Here is a 22,813-nt window from a genome sequence, read left to right on the forward strand (position 1 = left end):
AAACTATTGAAAGACTTGAGATGTGTGATCAAGGATTATCTGATGTACAAGATCAATTGCAAGATGTGAATAAAACAATTGAAACGCTACAGATTCAGAATAAAAATTTAGTAAAAAAGGTTGATTATTTGGAGAACCAATCTAGACAGAATAATGTGAAAATTGTCGGCTTGCCAGAAGGCATAGAAGGGCCAGATCCAAGAAAAATTTTTACTGAATGGATTCCACAAGTGTTGGGACAAGATAAGTTTCCTGAAGGTTTAATATTGGAACGGGCTCATAGACCTTTGAGAAGGAGACCTTTTTCAGGACAGAATCCAAGGCCTGTTTTGGTTCGCTTTTTAAATTACTGTGATAGAGAGACTATTTTACGTATGGCTATTAGAAATGCACAGCAAAACAGATCTCCTTTGATGGTTCAGAGTAATCGTGTTTTCTTCTATCCGGATTTGAGTCAGGAAATTATGTTTCAACGACGTGAATTTAATTCTGTGAAAGGTGTGGAAAAAAGGATATAAGGCAACATTTAGATACCCTGCGGTACTGAAGATTTTTCAGGATGGATATCAACCAAAGTTCTTTGATAATCCTAAAGAAGCTATGGATTTTGCTCAGTCTTTACCAATTACGCAATTCCAGGAACAACGTAGTCCTCCATGGTCTCCAAAGAGGGCAGAGATGCAAGAAGGGAATCTGATTTCTGGAAGAAATGGAAGAAATGGTGGTCGCAGTGGCAAAGTTGATTAAAAAATTTTTTTATTATTTTTTGTTGAGAAGATTTTAAATAGTGATGGGAGTTGGGAGAGGGAACTGGGTGGGCACCAATTTCCAGAAGTCATCAGCTGCGTGTGAGTTATCTCACACCCAATATTTTGGGGGAGTTACCGCATTAGGTGGTTTAAACAGGAGAAGGAGGTAATTGTCACCTCCGACCTGTTTTTTTTTTCTTTTTAATTTTTGGGTTAGGGAGTGAAGCTTTTTTTTTATTATCTTTTTTAAATAATTAATTTTTTTTATATATAACTTTTTTTATTTTTTAGTTTTTGGTTGTAATTTCAAAGGGGAATTAAGGGTTTTTTTTTTCTTTTGGGGGGGGTTTCTTTTTTTTTCTTCTTTTTTTTCTTTCTTTTTTTTCCTTTTTTTGTTTGTTTCTTGTTGTGTTTTATTGAGTGTAAGAAATGTCTAAATTGAAGTTTGCTTCTCTTAATGTTCAGGGTTTAAATAATCCTATTAAGCGAAAGAAAGTACTTGCTTATTTAAAAAAATTAAAAGTTGATGTTGCTTTTTTACAGGAAACTCATTTAACAGATAAGGAACATTTGAAACTCAAATGTGAATGGGTTGGACAAGTTTTTTATTCTTCATTTAATTCTAAGGCAAAAGGTGTGGCAATTTTGGTACATAAGAATCTACCATTTCAGTTACAGAATGAAGAGAAAAATGGTGGAAGATTATTAAAATTAAATTGTACAATCTTTAATGAGGCATAGACTTTGCTTGATGTTTGTGCTCCTAATGTTGAGGATACAGCTTCTGTTGTGGGTATGTCTTTATTACTTGGACAATCGAACTCTAATGTGATGATTGGGGGAGATTTGAATGTGGTGTTGGAGCCTTTATTGGATAAGTACCCAAGAGTAATTAAGAAGTCTAAGATGGCAATCCAAGTGATTAATATGATGGCAGATTTGAATTTAATTGATATTTGGCGAAGAGTTAATCCCTCAGAGAAAGATTTTTCTTTTTATTCCTCGTGACATAATTCTTTTTCTAGAATTGATTATTTTTTAATATCAGCACATTTGCAGGATAGGGTTACATCTGTGGAGTATAAGGCTAGATTGGTTTCGGATCATTCACTATTATTATTAGAATATTTGAGTTCACAAGATGTTCAGAAAGCTTCAAAATAGAGATTTAATACTATGCTATTGCAAAAACCAGAATTTATTAGTTTTTTTAAAACAGCAAATTGAAATTTTTATTGGTATTAACTGTAATTCTGTTTCTAGTCATTTTGTTTTATGGGATGCAATGAAAGCTTTTTTGCGAGGCCAAATTATCAGTTATGCCTCTAAAGTAAAGAAGGAGAGAATTAAAGAGATTGAAGACTTAGAGGAAAAGATAACTGCTACTGAAAAAGAATTTCAAAAACATGCTACCGAAACGCAAAAGAATCAGTTAACTAATTTAAAATTTAAATATAATGAATTACAAACATATCGGTTTGAATGTTTAATGAATCGAACTAAGCATAAGTTTTATGAATGGGGTGAGAAAGCACATAAAGTTTTGTCATGGCAATTAAAAAAGGAACAATTATCTAGGATTATACCAGCGATTAGAAAGAAATCAGGTATTACTTTTAATCAAAAGGAGATTAATGAGGAATTTTGTAATTTCTATAAACAATTGTATACTTCAGAATGTAAAGATGTAACTGGAGACGCAATAGATTCTTTCTTGGAAAATATTAACTTGCCACAATTGAATCAAGAAGACAGACAAGAGTTAGATAAACCTTTTACAGAAGATGAAATAGAAAGGGCAATAAGAGACATGCCGAATGGAAAGGCACCTGGTGAAGATGGGTTTTCTATAGAGTTTTATAAAGTATTTTATGCTGATGTATCTTCTATTTATAAGGATGTATTACAACAAACTTACAATACTTTTCAATTACCTGAGTCTTGTTCTAACGCAATAATTATGGTTATACCAAAAAAAGATAAAGACCCTTTACAGGTTTCTTTACAGGTATGTATAACTTTCAATGTCAAGGCGACTGTGAAGCCGCATGAAGGACCGTTTCCGTTGCCTAAGTTACCAGGGCAGGAAATTGTAATTGATTACACGGACATGATTGAGAGGGCAAGTGGAGATCGATACCTCTTAGTAGCAGTAGATGTGTTCACAGGGTGGCCGGAGGCAATCCCTGCCAAAAGAAAAGATACAAGGACGGTAAGTAAGTTCCTGATCAACCAGTATATTCCGAGACACGGATTCCCTAGAAAAATTAGGTCAGATAATGGAAGTAATTTTAAGAATAAAGATCTACAGGAGGTAGAAGCGATGTTGGGGTTGAAACATGCCTTTGGAATGGTGCACCATCAACAATCTCAAGGCAAAGTGGAGAGGATGAACCAAACAATAAAAGGTAAGATCGGGAAAGTGCAGCCACGGACCAAATTAAATTGGGTGGATGCGTTGCCCCTGGCGTTAATGTCAATAAGGAGTTCGGTAAGTTCTGTGACAGGATTTACTCCGTATGAACTACAAACGGGGCACCAGTTTCTGGGACCTGGAGCCGGAATTCAGACCATGAAGAATGAGGTAAGTTCAATGAGATGTAAGCTTTATTATATGATAAACTAACGGCTCTGGTGTCAGATTTTTCACAACAGGTCACCAGTACCGACTGAAAAGGGGAAACACTGATACCATCAGTCGCGGAGTGGGTTCTGTTAAAGGTGATCAAGAGAAAGTGGTCGGAGCCCAGGTGGACAGGACCCTACAGAGTGGTGGAGAGAACGTCCCACGCAGTTCGACTACAGGGAAAAGGAGAGACGTGGTATCATTGGAGTCAGTGAACAGCAACGGACCCACCGACACGGACACTGGAACAGATTCGAATGGAGATGACTGGCACCCTGTGAAGAAACTACGGACTAAGAATAGACAAAGGGGCACAGTCTTAGAATGAGAAGGTACCCATTTAAAACAGATTAGAAATTTCTTTAGCCAGAGGGTCGAGGGTTTGAGGAATACAGCTGCAGAGATCGTTGGGGGAGTTTGAGGGAGATCGATAGATAATCTAATTAGTCAGGGAACCAAGGGATAGGGGGAAAAGGCTGGAATTTGGAACTAGATGTGAGAGCCGTTTAATTCAGGGTGGGGTTGTGGAGTAGACTAGATGGGCCTAACGGCCTACTTCTGTTTCAATTTTTTCTTGTGAACGTGTCCCTTTTTAAAGAGACTATTGGACTACGGTGACTGTATATCAGTGTTTGACGTTATAATTCAATATATTGACGTCAAAACAATTAAGGGGGCTGGGATGAATACTATGTGGGGATTATGGGTGCTGGTGTTCCGAGCCCTTGAAGGATCTGGGGAGGAAAACCACTGTGTTTGCATTCAGCCTGGGGGTCGCATAACGAAAAAGAACAGTACTTTGCTGATTGGACTGACTTTCCTGAACACTGTGTTGGGACTCACACGGGACGTAAGTGTGTTCATAATGGACAAGTGTATGATGTTAAGTTCAATGGGGGATCGTTACAGTTCACGCCAAATCGAGATCGCTGTCCACAAGGAATAATATGGTTTTGTGCCCTGGAGGGAGACTGAGATAAGGAGAAAGGGGGCTCAATACCAATTCAGAGGATACAGTGGGAACCCATGTGGCAAAATGGAAAACAACCATACGTATGGGACAGCGAAAAGGGGGATATCTATGTCAATGCTAAACGCCAGGCAGCAACTCACAGAGTAGGCGATAATAGATGGGTAGACCTTAGCCAAACTACGGCAGAACTCTTGGGGGTAAAAAACTGTTGGGTATGTGGGGGACCCACAAGAGATGGGTCATGGCCATGGAGCGGGGAGCCCCTGGAGGTGTGGGAGTTGATGGGTTTTCACGGATCGGCAGATGAGACGTGCCCCCGCCAGACATGGCACTTAGCAAATCACCCATTAGGGGAGGAATGTATCAGGAAGGAGCAAGGCAATCAGTATAAAGGGGATTTGAGGTGCACAAGGGTTAAAATCTTGGGGAAGTTCCCTCAATGGCATCCTCAGCAACCACGGTGGTTCCTGGCCCCACAGAATGAAGCAGATTGCAGACCTATAACAGATAGCTCCCGTGATAAAGTAGTATGGAATTGCACGGGGGATAATCCATATAAGGGGGTTCCCTCACTCAGACAATTGTGGGCTCAGTTCTCTCCACACAGATTTGCTCCAGAGGGACTATATTGGATTTGTGGGAATATGGCATACACTTTTTTGGAACCAGACTGGAGGGGAACGTGTTGTATAGGTATCATTCAACCACAATTTGTGCTTTTACCCCAGAACGACTCCCATCAGTTAGCTGAGCGTGTATATTAGGGGCTCCGTCAGAAGAGGGATTTAAAGATCGGTGAGTGGGGAGAGGACTGGCCTCCAGAGCGCATTATTTCTTAATACGGACCTGCCAGCTGGGCCCAGGATGGGTCCTGGGGGTATCGAACCCCAATTTACATGTTAAACCGTCTGATTCGTTTACAAGCTATTTTGGAAATTATCACCAATAACACAGCCACGGGCCTTGATCTGTTGGCAGAAGAGCAGCAACACGGTGTTTCAAAACCGCTTAGCATTAGACTATTTGTTAGCCACGGAGGGGGGAGTGTGTGGGAAATTGAATCTCACTAATTGTTGTTTAAAAATCGATGACAATGGGCAAGCAGTAAAGGATATTTCTTCAGGCATTCGCAAATTAGCTTATGTCCCAGTTCAGACCTGGCAATCCTTGGGCAGCGCATGGCTAGGAAATTTGTTTTCAGGAGGCTGGGGATGGACACAGACTGCAGTGCTAGTTGCTGGAGTGGAGGTGTTGGCTTTGATCCTGATCCCGTGCATCCTTCCCTGCCTCCAGTGCCTGGTTCAACGAGCGTTTTCACAGAGAGACATCCCCAGATCCCAAGGCATGTATTTGTCCCTACTGCCCTCCCAAGGGGTCGGAGATGCCGGTCCTTGCAATAACTCCTGAGGTCTCGGTCTAATAAGGTAACTGGTGGTTGGTCTCATTTCCATGAGACCAAAATGGGGACTGTTGGAATCTAGGGGTTAAAATATCACGGAATATATGACTATGTAACAATTTTATATTTACTTCATGGTTAAGGGAAAAGAGTAATATAATTAAGTGGCAATGACAGCATGGAGCAAAGTTGGCTGAGTCCAGTAGGGGTAGAATTGTTTGCTCCCATAAAACAAGGGAGAGGAAATGGATGAAACGATTTAGGAGGTATGCTCAAACTGAAGGAGGTGTTGAGTAGCGCAGGAGACACAGGTCAGACCAGAACAAAGAGAGTAAGAAACAAAGGGAATGGAAAGCCAGTCTAGGAAGAAGATTAAGGCAGGAGGAGGTGTTAAGGAGAACAGAAGACATTGGCCAGACAGGAACAGAACGATGATTGGAAATATCTGGGGTAGGAATTGATTTCTGTTCAAAACAATAGGATGGTCTGATCTTGAGGATTTAAGATAAGAGGTCTACACCCGAGATAAACTGTAGAATAGGAAATTGCTGGTGATAAACTTTATGTAAAAAATCTAGCAAAGGAAGCCAACTTTTGTTCTGTATGGTAATTTGGATCTATATAAACCGAGCAGACTGGACAATAGGGGTCAGTCTTGGGGAATAGCTCACTGTGCAGGTGACCTATGAACTAACGACTGACCCAGAGCTCTGGTAAGATTTATTCTTGTGCTGTATAATAAACTGATTGTTGAACCGAATACCTTCTCCTAGCACTTCATTCAACGGGCACGCTGGACTCAGACGACACATAGACTAAATTGAGGGTAGGGTAAAGCCAGAGTCCGACACTCCCCACCCGTCTGTGAGTCTCCATGCAGAGTGGCGGTGGAGGGAGGGACAGGGTCTGACTCCCCACCTGTCTGTGAGTCTCCATGCAGAGTGGCGGTGGAGGGAGGGACAGGGTCTGACTCCCCACCGGTTTGTGAGAATCCATGCAGAGTGGCGGTGGAGGGAGGGACAGGGACTGACTCTCCACCCGTCTGTGAGAATCCATGCAGAGTGGCGGTGGAGGGAGGGACAGGGACTGACTCCCCACCCGTCTGTGAGAATCCATGCAGAGTGGCGGTGGAGGGAGGGACAGGGACTGACACCCTACCCGTCTGTGAGAATCCATGCAGAGTGGCGGTGGAGGGAGGGACAGGGACTGACTCCCCACCCGTCTGTGAGAATCCATGCAGAGTGGCGGTGGAGGGAGGGACAGGGACTGACTCCCTACCCGTCTGTGAGAATCCATGCAGAGTGGCGGTGGAGGGAGGGACAGGGACTGACTCCCCACCCGTCTGTGAGTCTCCATGCAGAGTGGGGGTGGAGGGAGGGACAGGGACTGACTCCCCACCCGTCTGTGAGTCTCCATGCAGAGTGGGGGTGGAGGGAGGGACAGGGACTGACTCCCCACCCGTCTGTGAGTCTCCATGCAGAGTGGGGGTGGAGGGAGTGACAGGGACTGACTCCCCACCCGTCTGTGAGAATCCATGCAGAGTGGCGGTGGTGGGAGGGACAGGGACTGACTCCCCACCCGTCTGTGAGTCTCCATGCAGAGTGGGGGTGGAGGGAGGGACAGGGACTGACTCCCCACCCGTCTGTGAGTCTCCATGCAGAGTGGGGGTGGAGGGAGGGACAGGGTCTGACTCCCCACCCGTCTGTGAGTCTCCTTGCAGAGTGGAGGTGGAGGGAGGGACATGGTCTGACTCCCCACCCGTCTGTGAGAATCCATGCAGAGTGGCGGTGGTGGGAGGGACAGGGACTGACTCCCCACCCGTCTGTGAGTCTCCATGCAGAGTGGGGGTGGAGGGAGGGACAGGGACTGACTCCCCACCCGTCTGTGAGTCTCCATGCAGAGTGGGGGTGGAGGGAGGGACAGGGTCTGACTCCCCACCCGTCTGTGAGTCTCCTTGCAGAGTGGGGGTGGAGGGAGGGACATGGTCTGACTCCCCACCCGTCTGTGAGTCTCCATGCAGAGTGGGGGTGGAGGGAGGGACAGGGTCTGACTCCCCACCCGTCTGTGAGTCTCCATGCAGAGTGGCGGTGGAGGGAGGGACAGGGTCTCACTCCCCACCCGTCTGTGAGTCTCCTTGCAGAGTGGCGGTGAAGGGAGGGACATGGTCTGACTCCCCACCCGTCTGTGAGTCACCATGCAGAGTGGGGGTGGAGGGAGGGACAGGGTCTGACTCCCCACCCGTCTGTGAGTCTCCATGCAGAGTGGCGGTGGAGGGAGGGACAGGGTCTCACTCCCCACCCGTCTGTGAGTCTCCATGCAGAGTGGGGGTGGAGGGAGTGACAGGGACTGACTCCCCAACCGTCTGTGAGAATCCATGCAGAGTGGCGGTGGTGGGAGGGACAGGGACTTACTCCCCACCCGTCTGTGAGTCTCCATGCAGATGCCGGCGCGATGGGTGGGGGAAACAGTGAAGGGTGACGGAGCCTCGTGCCGTGATCTCTGACCGCGAGAGGCTGTGGAAGCGAAAAGGTTACTTTGACATTGATTGGGCAACGCCAGATTTTGTCAGAAATGACCATGAAGCAGCTCGCGAGTGGCGGTGCAAACAGTCGGAGGCAGCGATAGCCGGCGAAGGCGATGGAGGCTGCGCAGCGGGACGAGGCGGCCACCGACACCGATTTGCCTTCGTGCTCGGTGGGAGAAGAGAGGGCGACGCTGCCTTGTGAAGCCGAGGCCCGGGGTCTGCAGGGGGAGCGAGGCCGAGTGGGCAAGTCGGCTCCAGCACTTGGCCAAGTGCACACGGGGTCCAACCGGAACGGTAACGCATTGGGTGTCCTCATTTAAAGTCTCTCTGGTCATGTTGGGTTTGTCAAAGACACTTGTTACCCTTTCAATCTGATGCCTTCCAAAAGTTTCATCACTTTTTCCAAACCTTCTCAATCGTGCAAAAATCCCATGTTAGGATTACGGACGGTACAGGCGGCAAAGAAAAACATTGATCGAAACATTAACAAGCCTCACTATTACTTTGCGCTTCATCAGTCCAGCCGTCCGCAAATTTCAATCTAAATTACCCCAGTTTGAGAAGTTGGACGAAGTTTAAGCTCTACATTTTAAACTGCTTCTCTCTTTTCCCCTAACATCAAGAAAATGGGTTTAAATTATTTTGATTGTCTGTAAATGTTCCAATTAGTTCCATATTTGTCATGGGATTAGGACTTGAGCAAAGTCATTAGTTTCATTTTTCCACATTTGAAGCTTCTCTGGGATGGTTTCTGTCCACTGAGTCCTCTCTGCATCACAAGTGGTTGGGTTTGCAGGTGATCGAAAAGCTTGGGCTTCCTTCCCAGAGAGACTGACTGTTCTACTACAAGGAGGGCGGCTTGGTGATCGTCGCGGTTACAGCGCTGGCGGGATAGGGGTTCGAATCCCGCACTGTCTGTAAGGAGTTGGTACATCCTCGCCCGTTTCTGCGTGGGGTTTGAACCAACACCCACCATTCAAAACGTGTAGGTTAATGGGGTGTCAATTGGGCGGCACAGCCTCGTGGGCTGTTACCGTGCTGTATGTCTTAATTTTTTAAAAATGTAAACTGTACCATCGCTGAATGTCTATGCACCTAGTGTAGATGATTAACGATTTATATCTGAAGCTTTTCCTACATTAAATCAGGCTAAGGAAAACATTTTAATTGGAGGGGATTTTAACTGTGTTTCAGATCTGCTATTGGATAAATCTCTGAAAAGTATAAAGCAATTGAAGATGGCTGTGCAAATGGTGTCTTTGATGTAAGATCTGAATTTAGTTGAGATTTGGAGAAGATTAAATCCAACAGAAAAATGTTTTTCGTTTTATTCATCTAGACATTATTCGTTTTCTAGAATAGATTTGTTTTTGGTATTCGTTCACCTTCAAGCTCGAATTATTCAGGTCGAAATTAAGAGTAGGATTGTGTCTGATCACTCCATGTTATTTATATCATGCGCTGGACCTGAAGTTATGCAATCAACCTATCGTTGGAGATTTAATGTTATGCTATTGAAGAAGCTCGAGTTTGTTAGCTTTGTTAAGGAGCAAATTGCTTCTTTTTTGAATACAAATATAAATTCAGTATGGAGTAATTTCATTTTATGGGATGCTTTGAAAGCATATTTACGGGGCCAAATTATTAGTTATTCAGCAAAAGAAAAAAAATAAGTATTTGGCAGAAAGTTTGACATTGGAAAAATAGATAACTGAATTGGAAAAAGTGTTTCAGAAAAATTGTACTGAAGATACAGAGGCAGCATTAACTAAGTTGAAATTACACTATAATACATTGCAAACTTACCGATATGAGCACCTAAATCAAAGATCTAAGCAACGTTATTATGAATTAGGTGATAGAGCTCATAAAGTATTAGCCTGGCAATTGAAAACAGAACAGGCTTTGAGAACTATTAATACTGTGAAAAAGAATTCGATAGTTACCTATAAACCTCAGGAAATTAATGATCAATTTTGTTCATTTTATCAGAAATTATATACTTCTGAGGGGGTTTGACATAATGGTTCTATTGAATCTTTTTTATCTGCTTTAGATCTGCCAGTGTTAGAAGAAGAGGATGTGAAAGAACTGGAATCTCCATTTACAGATGTTGAGATTAAGCAAACTATACAGGAGATGCCAAATGGAAAATGTCCATGAGACATTGGATTTACTGTTGAGTTTTATGATGATTTGTCTCCTATATTTTTAGATGTACTTCAACAAATAACGGATGAACAATCATTACCAGAACCTTGTTTAAGTGCGATAATTACAGTAATACCAAAGAAAGACAGAGACCCGTTGAATGTGGCCTCATACCGGCCAATTTCTTTATTAAACATAGGCTATATGGTAATAGCTAAAATATTGGTGAATATACGCTAAATATTTACCTCAATTAGTACATGCTGATCAGGCAGGTTACATAAACAATAGGTATGCCTCTGACAATATTCTTAGAATGATAACGTTGATTAATGCATCGAGTCAGCAACTAACCCACCAATGGTGGTCGCACTTGACGCGGAAAAAACATTTGACCGAGTTGAGTGGAATTTTTTATTTAAAATGCTAGAAAAATTTAAGTTTGAGCTGTTTTTTACTGGTTGGGTTAAGGCATTATATAAAATTCCAGTTGCTAGGGTGGTGACGAATGGCCAAACTTCTTTGCCATTCAAGTTAACACGATCAACATGTCAAGGATGTCATTGTCACCAGCCTTATTTGCATTGGTCATAGAACCGTAGCTCAAGCAATCAGACAAAATGATAATATTAAAGGGATAAGAATTGCAGATGATAAATACAAGATTAATGTATTTGCTGATGATGTTTTGATATATCTAACACACCCAGAACAATCTTTAAAATATTTGCAAGAATGTTTGGAGCAATATGGGTATAAAGTAAATTGGGACAAAAATGAAATATTGCCAATTTCAGATGGAGATTATAGTGGGTGTAAACAGATTACAAAAATAATGATGGTCCGATGAAATTAAATATTTAGGAGTAATGGTTGATGCAAAATATCAATCATTATACAAATTAAATTATGTACCATTTTTGAGAAAGATTAAGATGGATTTGATTAAATGGAAAGATCATCCGTTGACATTAGTAGGTTGGGTAAATTGTATTAAAATGAATATTTTCCCACGTATTCAATATCTTCCAATCGAGTCCATGTTCACTTCCAAAAGTATTTTTTCAAGAATTGAATATGGCAATACGGAAGTTTTTATGGAAGTGGAAGTTAGTGAGAGTAGCATTACAGAAATTGACGTGGAAATATGCTTTAGGAGGACTTCAATTACCCCACTTTCAAAATTATTATGAAGCCGCACAATTAAAATGTTGGATATTACGCAACCTTCTAGTTGCGCTAAAGTGGAATTAGCTTGTATTTCTGAGTCTCAGGCCCATCAGTTTATATTTAAGTGGGACTCTGTTTTATTACAGTGATATAACTTGCCTGTTTTAAAACATTTGTTAAGGATTTCAACTGAAAGGAATTTTGCTATAGGTACAAAGGGTAAGATATCAATTCAAGCTCCATTATATCAAAATAGGGTTATTTCTTTTTCGATGAATAATAGGCATTTAAAGGCATGGGAATCTGAAGGTATAAAGGTGATAGAGGATTGTTTTGAAGAAGGACAGTTTCTTTCATTTAACTGACAGAGAAAAATTTGGAATATCAGCTAATTCTTTATTTGTATATTATCAAGTTTGAGCTTTGGCAAGGGATAATTATGGAAGAGAAGTGAAATTACCTGAACTAATGAAATTTGTGTTTCTGATTTTGCATACGTTAAAAAAGGGTTTTTATTTCTGATATGTATGCTTTGTTGCAAGATAGTATGGATAAACCAAATTTAAATAAATCCAGAAATAAATGGGAAGGTGATTTATCTTATGATATACCTCAAGAGGATTGGGAAGTTATGTGCCAAGATGGGGTGACTAAATTACTTAATGTAAGATATAGTTTGGTTAATTATAATTTTTTTACATCAGTTGTATTTGACCCCTGAGAAACTGAAAAAATATGGATTTAGTAATTTGGATTTATGTTTTAGATGTGATTTACATGTTTGAACATTTTTACATGCTGTTTGGTTTTGTGATAAAGTTCAACCATTTTGGAAAAAATGAGAGTATTTTTTGAAAAATTAATTAGGATTAAATTGCCATTAGATCCAGAAATTTTTTTGCTGGGTTATACTGTTTCACTGACTGGTTTGGGGTTGGATATAAAGTTTGCTTTAAGACTTCGGTACTCCCCAGGCGCAGGCAAAATTCTGACTCATGTCCATTCCGAGATATGACCAATTCTTTGGTCCCCATTACAGTCATAAGTCAGGGACTACCTGTATTTGGATTCAGTTGGACATAAATCTAGATTATTTAAAGAAAAACCAAGAGCAGAGGATTCTAATCCTGATTTGTGGCCTTGTTTTTGCTCTTCCTCACGTCATCCACCTTCTGTCACTCTTCCCACACATTTCTTTCACTCTCTGGGTCCCTCTATGAGCTATAAAGCCCCATCATTATTGAAGTAAGTAAAAGGGTTAACATTAAAAGACTGATCCAGTGTTGAAGTTTAGGGTTGATAAACAGGAAATTTTTGTTCAGTGAAAATGAAGGGGAGTGCATAACTCGAGCTTTAAGTTGAGTATCAAGAAATAAAGGCTGATATGTTGATTGTTTACAGGAGGGAAGTGTATCCTCTCTCTGTGGTCAGCAAATCTATTCAGACTATTGGACTGCGAATTAATGCTGAGTTTGAAGTGCTTTTAATCAGAGTGGCAGCTGATAAGAATGCAAAGTCAACAAACATTTTATTTTGATTTGTACCAAAAGGCAACAACTGGTAGGACACTCACCATCCCCAGAAAGTAAAAAACAATCAAAGATCTGCGTCTGAGCCCTTCTTTGGGGACTTTTGTTTTGATGAGCTATGACTTGAGAAAGACCCAGACTCATGGCAACTGAGCAGTTTCAGACCAGGTCTTTAAATTCACTGGAGTTCCTGGAGTCAATCTATAGTAATTGAAACGTGTATGGTGTATATCTGAAATTTTTTTAAAAATCTAACCATATATAACCATATAACCATTACAGCACAGAAACAGGCCAGTTTGGCCCTTCTAGTCCATGCTGAACTCCTTCTCCCACCTAGTCTCATTGATCTGCACCCAGCCCATAACCTTCCATACCTCTCTTGTCCATGTACCTATCCAACTTTTCATTAAATATTAAAATTAAGCCCGCATCTACTACTTTGGCTGGAAGCTCATTCCACACTCCCCCCACCCTTTGAGTGAAGAAATTCCCTCTCATGTTTCCCCTAAACTTTTCCCCCTTCAATCTCAATCCACGTCCTCTTGTTTAAATCTTCCCCACTCTCACTTTCCTTATAACTCAAAGCTTGAAACCCAGGCAACATACTTGTAAATCTCTTCTGCACTCTCTATTTAGTTGATATCCTTCCTATAATTCGGCGACCAAAACTGCACACAATATTCCATATTTGGCCTCACCATAACCCTATACAACTTCAACATGACATCCCAACTCCTGAACTCATTGCTCTGATTTATGAAGGCCATCATGCCAAATGCCTTCTTTACCACCATATCTACATGTGACTCCACCTTCAGGGAATTATATACCAGAATTCCTCAATCCCTTTGTTCTACTGCACTCCTCAATTGTCTTATCATTTAGCGTGTATGATTTTGCTGATTTTTCCTACCAAAATGTAGCACCTCACACTTCTCAGCCACTCTTCTAACTGGGCTATATCCCACTGCAAGCTTTGAAAACCTTCCTGTCCACAACACCACCAATCTTAGTATTGTCTGCATACTCACTAATCCAGTTTACCATCCTATCATTCAGATCATTAATATATATGACAAACACCCTGAGACACTCCGCTAGTCACCGGCCTCCAAGTTGACAAAAAATTTTTCATCGTTACTTTCTGGCATTTCCCATCCAACCGTTGTTGAATCCATTTCACTAATTCAACATTAATACCTAACAATTGAACCTTCCTAACTAACCCTTAACTAACCTCTTATGTGAAACCTTGTCAAAGGCCGTACTAAAGTTCATATCGACAACATCCAAAGCCAACCTTCTTACTAACCTCCTCAAAAAAATTCTATAAGATCTGTTAAACATGATCTACCATGCACAAAACCATGTTGACTACTCCTAATCAGTCCTTGTCTATCCAAATAATTATATATTCCATCTCTAAGAACACTCCATTAATTTACCTACCATCAATGTCAGACTCACAGCCCAATATTTATGTTTACAGTGGAACAACATGAGCTGCCCTCCAATCCTCTGGAACCTCCCCCATGGCTAATGACATTTTAAATATTTCTGTCAGTGCCCCCACTATTTCTACACTAATCTCCCTCAAGGTCCAAGGGAATATCTTGTCAGGACCTGGAGATTTATCCACCTTCATTCTCTTTAAAATAGCCGATACTATCTCCTCATTAATCTGTATATTTTCCATGACCTCATTACCAGATTTCCTTACTTCACTTGACTCAATATTCCTTTCCTTAGTGAATCATTTCCTCCATCTCCTCTGACTCCTCAAGAGGCCCAATTTTATCCCTCACTATTCTTTTACTTTTAATGTACCTGTAGAAACCCTTTGGATTTTTTTTTTACCTTGCCTGCCAAAGCAGCCTCATAATCTCCTTTTAGCCTTTCTAATTTCTCTTAAGATTTTTTTGCACTCTATATTCCTCAAGCACCTCATTTATTCCCTGCTGTCTATACCTGTTGTACACATCCCTCTTCCTCCGAACCAAATTCCCAATATCCCTTGAAAACCAAGGGACCCTGTATTTTCTACCCTTTCCTTCAATCCTTACAGGGACAGACTGAAATTTCCCCTTTGAATATCCTCCATTTATCTGTTGCATCTTTCCCAGAAAATAAATTAACTCAACCCAAAATCCTTTTGTATCTCCTCAAAATTAGCCTTGTTCCAATCAAGAATTTCAACCTTAGGCCCAGCCCTATCCCTCTCCGTAATTGCCTCACAGTTCGGCGGGCAGCAACCTCCTTTGAAGAAGACCGCAGAGCACACCTCACTGACAAAAGGCAAAGGAGGAAAAACCCAACACCCAACCCCAACCAACTAATTTTCCCCTGCAACCGCTGCAACCGTGTCTGCCTGTCCCGCATCGGACTTGTCAGCCACAAACGAGCCTGCAGCTGACGTGGACATTTACCCCCTCCATAAATCTTTGTCCGCGAAGCCAAGCCAAAGAAGAAAGAATAGTATTATGATCACTGGACCCAAAGTGTTCCCTAACACACACCTCTGTCACCTGACCCATCTCATTCCCTAATAGGAGATCCATTACGACCCCCTCTCTGGTCAGTTCTTCTATGTATTGATTTAGAAAACATTCCTGAACACATGTGACAAACTCCAACCCATCCAGCCCTTTTACAGTATGGATGTCCCAATCAATGTGTGGAAAGTTAAAATCTCCTATAATCACCACCTTGTGTTTACTACACTTATCGGCTCTCTCCTTACAAATTTGCTCCTCTAATTCCCTCTGGCTATTAGGAGATCAATAATACACCCCCATTAGTGTTTTCATGCTTTTCCCATTCCTCACTTCCACCCAAATAGCCTCACTGGATGAGCCCTCCAATCTATCCTGCCATAGCACTGCTGTAATGTTTTCTCTAAAAAGCAATGCAGCTCCTCCACCTTTTATTCCCCCTGTTCTATCATGCCTAAAACAATGGAATCCTGGAATATTTAGCTGCCAATCATGCCCCTCCTGCAAATGTTTCACTAATGGCTAAATATATTTCCATGTGTCAATCCATACTCTAAGCTCATCCACCTTTCTTACCATGTTCCTTGCATTGAAATATATACACTTGAGGGAATGTCCCCCACATTCACTCCTTTGATTACCATCTACTTTTATTGCCCCTCTTTCCTTCATTAATTTTAATAATCTGATTCCTCTCTCCTTTCAAATCTAGTTGTCCTTCTATCCTAATCTCTGCACTCTCATTCTGATTCCCACCCCCCTGCCAAACTAGTTTAAACCCTCCCCAACAGTTCGAGCAAACCTGGCCACCAGGATGTTGCCTGGACTGGAAAATTTTATGAGAAAAGGTTAGCAGGTCTGGGGACTTTTCTCTCTAGAGTGGCTATTACTTGGTGGCAAGATATGAATGGATTTCTGAAGATTATTAGACTGATTTCCAATTCACAAAGGAGCAACGTGTAGGTCTTCTGCAAATGATCAACTCAGCCTTGCATTCTGAACTTCATTAAATATTTGGATTGACAGCATTTAGTTTTTGGCTAAGACATTTTGAATGCTGGGAGGTGACAGCACTGCCGATGATGATCATGGTGGTAGAAGCATGTGTTATGTGTTGACATGGCTGCCAAAGAGGGATCTGCAGCCTCTCAACTCCTCAGTAATCTGGTGGATTATTCGATGAGCATTGCATAAAACTCCAAAGAGGCAATTTTTCCAAACCTTTTCTTGCGTTGAATGGAAAAACTGAGAGAAATTATAAAGGAGATCAATGCTTTTTTAAAGCAATGTATAATATCCAAATTAGTATCCATAAAGGATTGTGACCCAAAGCATTGAATGGCTATGGGGATGAAAAAAAAGTTTATTCTACGAACGTGGCTTCCCCTCCGCCACTACTATCAACTCAGCCTTCACCCGCATCTCCTCCATTTCCTGCTCATTTTCCCTGGCTCCCTCTGCCCCCAGATACAAGAAACATCGAATTCCCCATATCTTCACCCATGACCCAACCAGCCTCCATATCCAACACCTCATCTGCCGGAATTTCTGGCATTTGCTACAGGATCCCACCCCCAGACACATTTTTTTCTTCTCCTCCCCTCTCGGCCTTCCACAGTGTCTGCTCCCTTGTGCACTCATCCCTCCCCATCCATTGCACCACTGCCACCTTCCCCTATGCCCACAGGAGGTGCACTTCCTCCCTCATCACAGTCTGGGACCCCAAACAGGCCTTTTACTTGTAGCAACGCTTCACTTGTATATCCAGTGGATTGATTTACTGCATCCAGTGCTCCCCTTGCAGCCTTCTCTACATTTGAGAAACTGGTCGCAGACTAGAAAATCGCTTGGCTCAGCACCTCCACTCCGTTCGCAACCACAGCGACCTCCCAGTGGCCAACCCTTTCAAATCTGGGTCATACTCCTGCGCTCACATGTCTGTCCATGGCCTTATGTACTGTCCCACCCTGACCACCCAAATATTGGAGGAACAACACCTTATTTTTCATCTGGGAACCCTCCAGCCACATGGCATGAACATTGACTTTACTGCTTTCCACTAAACCTGCTCGCCTTTTCCTTCCCCTCCCTTTTCTTGTATTTCCAGTTCCTCCACCTACCTATCCATCCGTCCTCCCGCTCATTGCTGCTATCCCCTCCCTCCTTTCTCCACCTATCATCTCCTGCCTTTGCCACCCCTCTCTCCCCTTACCCCTTAGTGTGGACGCTTGCCAGCATTTTCTCATACTTTGATGAAAAGGCTCAAGCCCAAAACGTCGGTTCTGTATCTCTGCCTTTGCTACATAAAGGAGATTCTCCAGCATTTGGTGTTTAAACTTCAACCACGGTGTCCACAGAATTTTGTGATTTACTTCTACTGGGGATGAAATCGGACCTGTTGAATTCCTCCAGTAATTTTGTGTTTGCATCAGGTCAGAATTCGTTTGCACCATTTTTCCAGCAACCCTGATGCTGCCCCCATTCAAAAATATATGGGAGTTGGAGTGAAGGTACAGAATATATTAGTACAGTAGGCAGCACCTTGTTGCAATTCATTGTCCATCTTCTAAACCCTGGCTGTAACTGATAGTGACTGTCAATATAAATTTTAAAAATGTAGTTTTAACTTTGTGAAATATAAATTGTTTTTATTTCCTTGATAGATATCCCAGTAAAACTGATAATGAAGAGGCAAACAACTGGACTTCCTGATATTTTGCAGCAGGACTTGCTGAGAGGAAAGTTGCGAATTCTAGAGAATGACCGTGGAGAGGTCGTAACCCTCCTCCGCGTAAGTCACAGAGCATGACATCTGTCGCAAAAGAAAGATCAAGAATGCGAGTCATGTTGTCTTAGACCTCCATCCTTGCAGTATTGGTATTTCCTGGAGCATCTCGCTTAAACAGCAGTTAGCCGACATCCGACAATATTGGAAAAATGCATGATCTTGGTTCTCAATCTGTTTCAAAGTATTCCTGCCTCTGAGAGCTACGAAACATTTGACTCAGAGGCAATAAATGCAATCCCATGAGTGAACCTCTTATTAAACAAAATACCCAAACTTTTAAAATTGAACTCTATAACTGCATCTCTTGTTCAAGTTTTAAAAAAATTATAAATTTAGAACCATACAAATAAAGCACATAGTGAAAAGTTATTCGAATCAAATCAAATGCATAAGGCATATAAAAAGACAATATAAGAAAATGTCCCTATATACCATCCCTCCCCCCCTTCTATCCTCCTACAAAGAAAAACAGAGAAGAGTAAGAACAGGACAAGAAACTCTCAACAGGAGTACCTATTACTTTAAAGTTTCTTATACTATACTGTGACCTTGAGGAAAAAGGAAACATCAGTGTCATTAAGTATTAACACCCATATCTTCCAAAATATATATTTGTCTCTTAAATTATAAGTAATTTTCTCAAGTGATATTTAACTCCAAACTTTTGCATGCCATCTCTCTATACCCAGATCTGTGTCAGACTTCCAAGTTATGGCAATACATTTTCTTGCTATTACTAAAGCAATTTGAACAAACTTCTTTTGATACATATTCAATTTCAACTTAGGTTCAATATTCTTAATATCGCCCAAAAAAATAATATTGGATCCTGTAGGAATTTAATCCCCGTTATTCATTCCAATAATTTACCCATTTCTAACCAAAAAGGTTTAACTCTAGGATACATCTCCTGTCTAAGTTGGTCAGCTTCATAGTTCTACGTCATTTGCACAAATTGTCTTTCTTTCATTCCTTTTTGAGGATCTGGGCATTGTTGGGTTGGTCAACATTTATTGTCAATCCTTGAGCAGGTGAGAATGAGTTGCAGTGGACAGCTGCAGTTCTTCCCTTGGAATGGGACTTCTAATATTTATCCCAGCGCTGATGAAGGGCCACAGAGGCATTTCATGTGGGTGGTGTGCAAGATGAAGGCGAACCTGCAGGCACCTGTTTCTATGGGCCCTCAGAGATAAAGATCGTGGGTTTGAAGGGTTCTTGTGGAATTGCCAAGGTGAGTGACCACAATCATGTGCTTCCTACAAGTGGAGAATGAAAATGAATGCAGTTGCTGCCAAAACGTGTTCAGCAACTGAGAGGGGAAGTGTCTGGAAGTTTGAGATAGATGATGTCTTTTCATTGCAGGTGAAGTGGAAAGAGCAGAGGGACCCAATGGGAAGGTTTATGAGTAGTGTGGGGACCAGGGAAGAGGGATGATGTCGGAGGCTGAGAGGGAATGTGAAAGGCAAAAATGTGTTTGGAAGAGATGAATGATACTGGAAAGGATGACGGCTGGGGGATGGGGTGTAGAAGGCCAATCTTCATAAATGAAATGCAAGATGGGAATGGCTGATTATCTGAAATTGTTGACCCAGATCTTGAGTCTTGAAAGCTCTAGAGGGCCGATGGAAGATGAGGTGCTGTTCCAATGGCCTTGCCAGAGAATGGAAGTGCTTCTGTGCCATGGTCACTCAGTCTGGATTTAGTTTTCTTCGTGTCCAGGATTCAGTAGAACATCTGGGGATTGGTAGTTGCCAGATCAGTGAATTTTTTGGTTGCTTGAGATTGTGTATTGTGTGATTGGTGAACTAATGGTGAGCGCTGCCAATTTTAAGCCTCAGTATTTTTAACTATTTATTTTCCATAATTTTTTTGTTGCCAGTTGCTGAAGGCTGCAGGTTACTTGAATTACAGATAACAGGGGTTTAACTGTATATCACATCACATCACAAACAATGAAAGAAATCTGATAAATTGGTAATAGAAATAAATAATTTCTTCCATAAGACTTAGGAGCAGAATTAGGCCATTCATCCCATTGAGTCTGCTCCACCATTCAAATTATAGCTGATGTATTTTTCCTTTCCACCTCATTCGTCTACCTTCTCTGCAGAACCTTTGATGCCCTTACTCATAAAGGACCTATCAACCCCTTCTAGGTGATGACTAGGCATGTAGTGGCATCTGTGGCAATTCCGCAAGGCAGAAGAAATGTCTCCTCAATCTTTTAAAAAGATGTCCTTTTATACTGAGGCTGGGAATCCTGGTCCTAGACTCTTCCACTACTGGAAACATCTTCTCCACATCCACTCTGTCTAGCCCTTTCAATATTCTGCATATTTCTATGAGATGCCCCCTGCTTATTCCATCTAAACTCCAGCTAATACAGGCTCAGGTCCTTCAAACACTCCTCGCATATTATTTTTAACTGTAAACTGCTTTTGGATTCATGGGTGACAGAAAAGGGCAGGTATGAGCATCTTGAGATGTTGGAGGGATTCAGTAGGTCCATGAAGAGAAATAGTTACTGTTTCTGGTCAGTATCTTTCTTGAGTTTAAGATGGGAAGGGAAAAGAGATAAAGGTTCCAATATTGTCACGTAATACTACATTGAGAATGTAACATACATGAAATTGTTTTACTTTGTCTACTGTAAGGAAGACAGAGAGTCACCACTTTGTCCAGCGCCCCTCACAGAAATGAGGAACGAACTCACGACCCTGGTTTACAAGACCAGTGCTTTAACCACTGAGTTATCGGATCTTTCATTTTAAGCATTTTTTTTAATAAAAGGGGAAGGACTAGGGAGGGACAAGAAGTAATAGGATATTGGAAAGATAAAGGTGGGAGCAATGATGCAGACAGGAGAGTAGAGGAGAGGATCACCAGCCTGAAGAGACAGGGGAATGAGTGAAAAGGAAGAACTAGAATGGGAACAGGTAAAGGACAGAAACTGTGGAACTGGATGAGGACAGGGCATCAATATTCATGCTGGCTACCCAGGTGGAATATTTTATATGGGGTGAAAGACAAAAGTCTGCAGATGCTGTAATTGCAGTCAAAACAGAGATGCTGGAGGAACTCAGCTGGTCTTGCCGTGTCCATAGGAGGTAAAGACATATTACTTATGTTTCTGGCCTGAGCAAAGAATGACCAGCATCTGTGTAAAGGCTGGGGGAGGAAAGGGGAAGAATGGGAAGGGGAGGAGTAGAGACCAACAAACAAAAGATGTTAATTGGATATGATAAGAGGATCGGAGAGAGGAAAGGCGAGAATTGATTTTGGCTCTGTGAAAGGAATCGAAAGGATAAAGGAAAAGAGAGGGAGAGAGGGAAAAGATGGGGAGGGGGGTTCTAACAGAAAGCAGAGGTCGATATTAATGCAATCTAGTTGGAGGGTGCCCAGACAGAATATGAAGTGTTGTTCCTCCAATATGCAGGTCTCAAACTTGCAGTACATGAAACCATGGAAAGACATGTCAGCAAGGGAATGGGATTGGTGAATTGAAATGCATGGCCTCTGGGAAATCCATGCTTCTGAAGCCAGAGTCAAGGTGTTCAATGAAGCAATCTCCCAGTCTGTGTCCAGTTTTTCCGATGAATGATGTTCAATGTATAGTTGGATCATCAGTCACAGGCTGGAATGCTGATCTGGGTTTTATTGCTATCTAAGTCAGTAATGACAATGCAATAAAATATGAGGCCAAATTTTGAATATTGTGTTGTAACGTATTTGTGTTAATCTTTAGTTTAATGTTCAATTATATTTCATGTGTGTGTGTGTGTGTGTGTGTGTATATGTACAGTAAAGTTAGTTATGGGTGGACAGGGTCACACAAAGGTCACATCACATTTACAGAGAACCATTGCACTCAGAGAGTTAATTTCGGAGTCACCGAGTGAGTCTGGAAGGACAAGACCCTAATGGAACTGAAGTGGGTCTTAATTGATTGTAGGACAATGAGTGTGTCTGACAGCAAGTTTTTCCTTGAGTTACATGTGATCAGATTTTTTGAAAACATAACTACTTAAACCTCTTGGACAGAGTTGAGGTGAAATGATAATTTGAAGGAAGGTTTGTGTTTTGGAGAAATGAAATGCCATGTCACACGAGTTCAGAGAAACATATAACTGAAGGCAGAGAGACATTTTGGGTACTGAAAAGATTGACCATCCTGTGAAAGGCAGGGGTAAAACAGTGGTCTCTGGAGAGAGAGAGGGAGATGCTGTATTGTTTTATCCTTATCAATGGAGATATACAAAATGTGGCTTTAAAGTAGGTAAGAGCACTTTGTTCTTGATTAAGAAATAAATCATAGTGAAGAGCATCGTTTCATAACCCTAACAAGATAGGGGGATATTTGTGAAAACACTGGTATGAAGAATATCTCTCTGAAAGACAACTCATCAAAA

The 22,813-nt window shown here is 41.8% G+C and overlaps 1 protein-coding gene across 2 annotated transcripts in view; it reads left to right on the forward strand.

Annotated features, from left to right (window-relative positions):
- Window positions 1–8,137: 8,137 nt before the first annotated feature.
- LOC138758123 (SH3 domain and tetratricopeptide repeat-containing protein 1) overlaps window positions 8,138–22,813 on the forward strand; it is an 83,500-nt gene continuing 68,824 nt past the window's right edge. For both annotated transcript variants that reach the window (XM_069926615.1, XM_069926616.1), the window contains exons 1-2: window positions 8,138–8,565; window positions 18,280–18,407. In XM_069926615.1, the coding sequence (XP_069782716.1) occupies window positions 8,385–8,565; window positions 18,280–18,407 (309 nt within the window). In that variant the 5' untranslated portion in view covers window positions 8,138–8,384. The remainder of the gene's footprint in view (window positions 8,566–18,279; window positions 18,408–22,813) is intronic.

This window comes from Narcine bancroftii, chromosome 3 (assembly GCF_036971445.1).
Source record: "Narcine bancroftii isolate sNarBan1 chromosome 3, sNarBan1.hap1, whole genome shotgun sequence".
In the NCBI taxonomy this organism is placed as follows: domain Eukaryota; kingdom Metazoa; phylum Chordata; class Chondrichthyes; order Torpediniformes; family Narcinidae; genus Narcine; species Narcine bancroftii.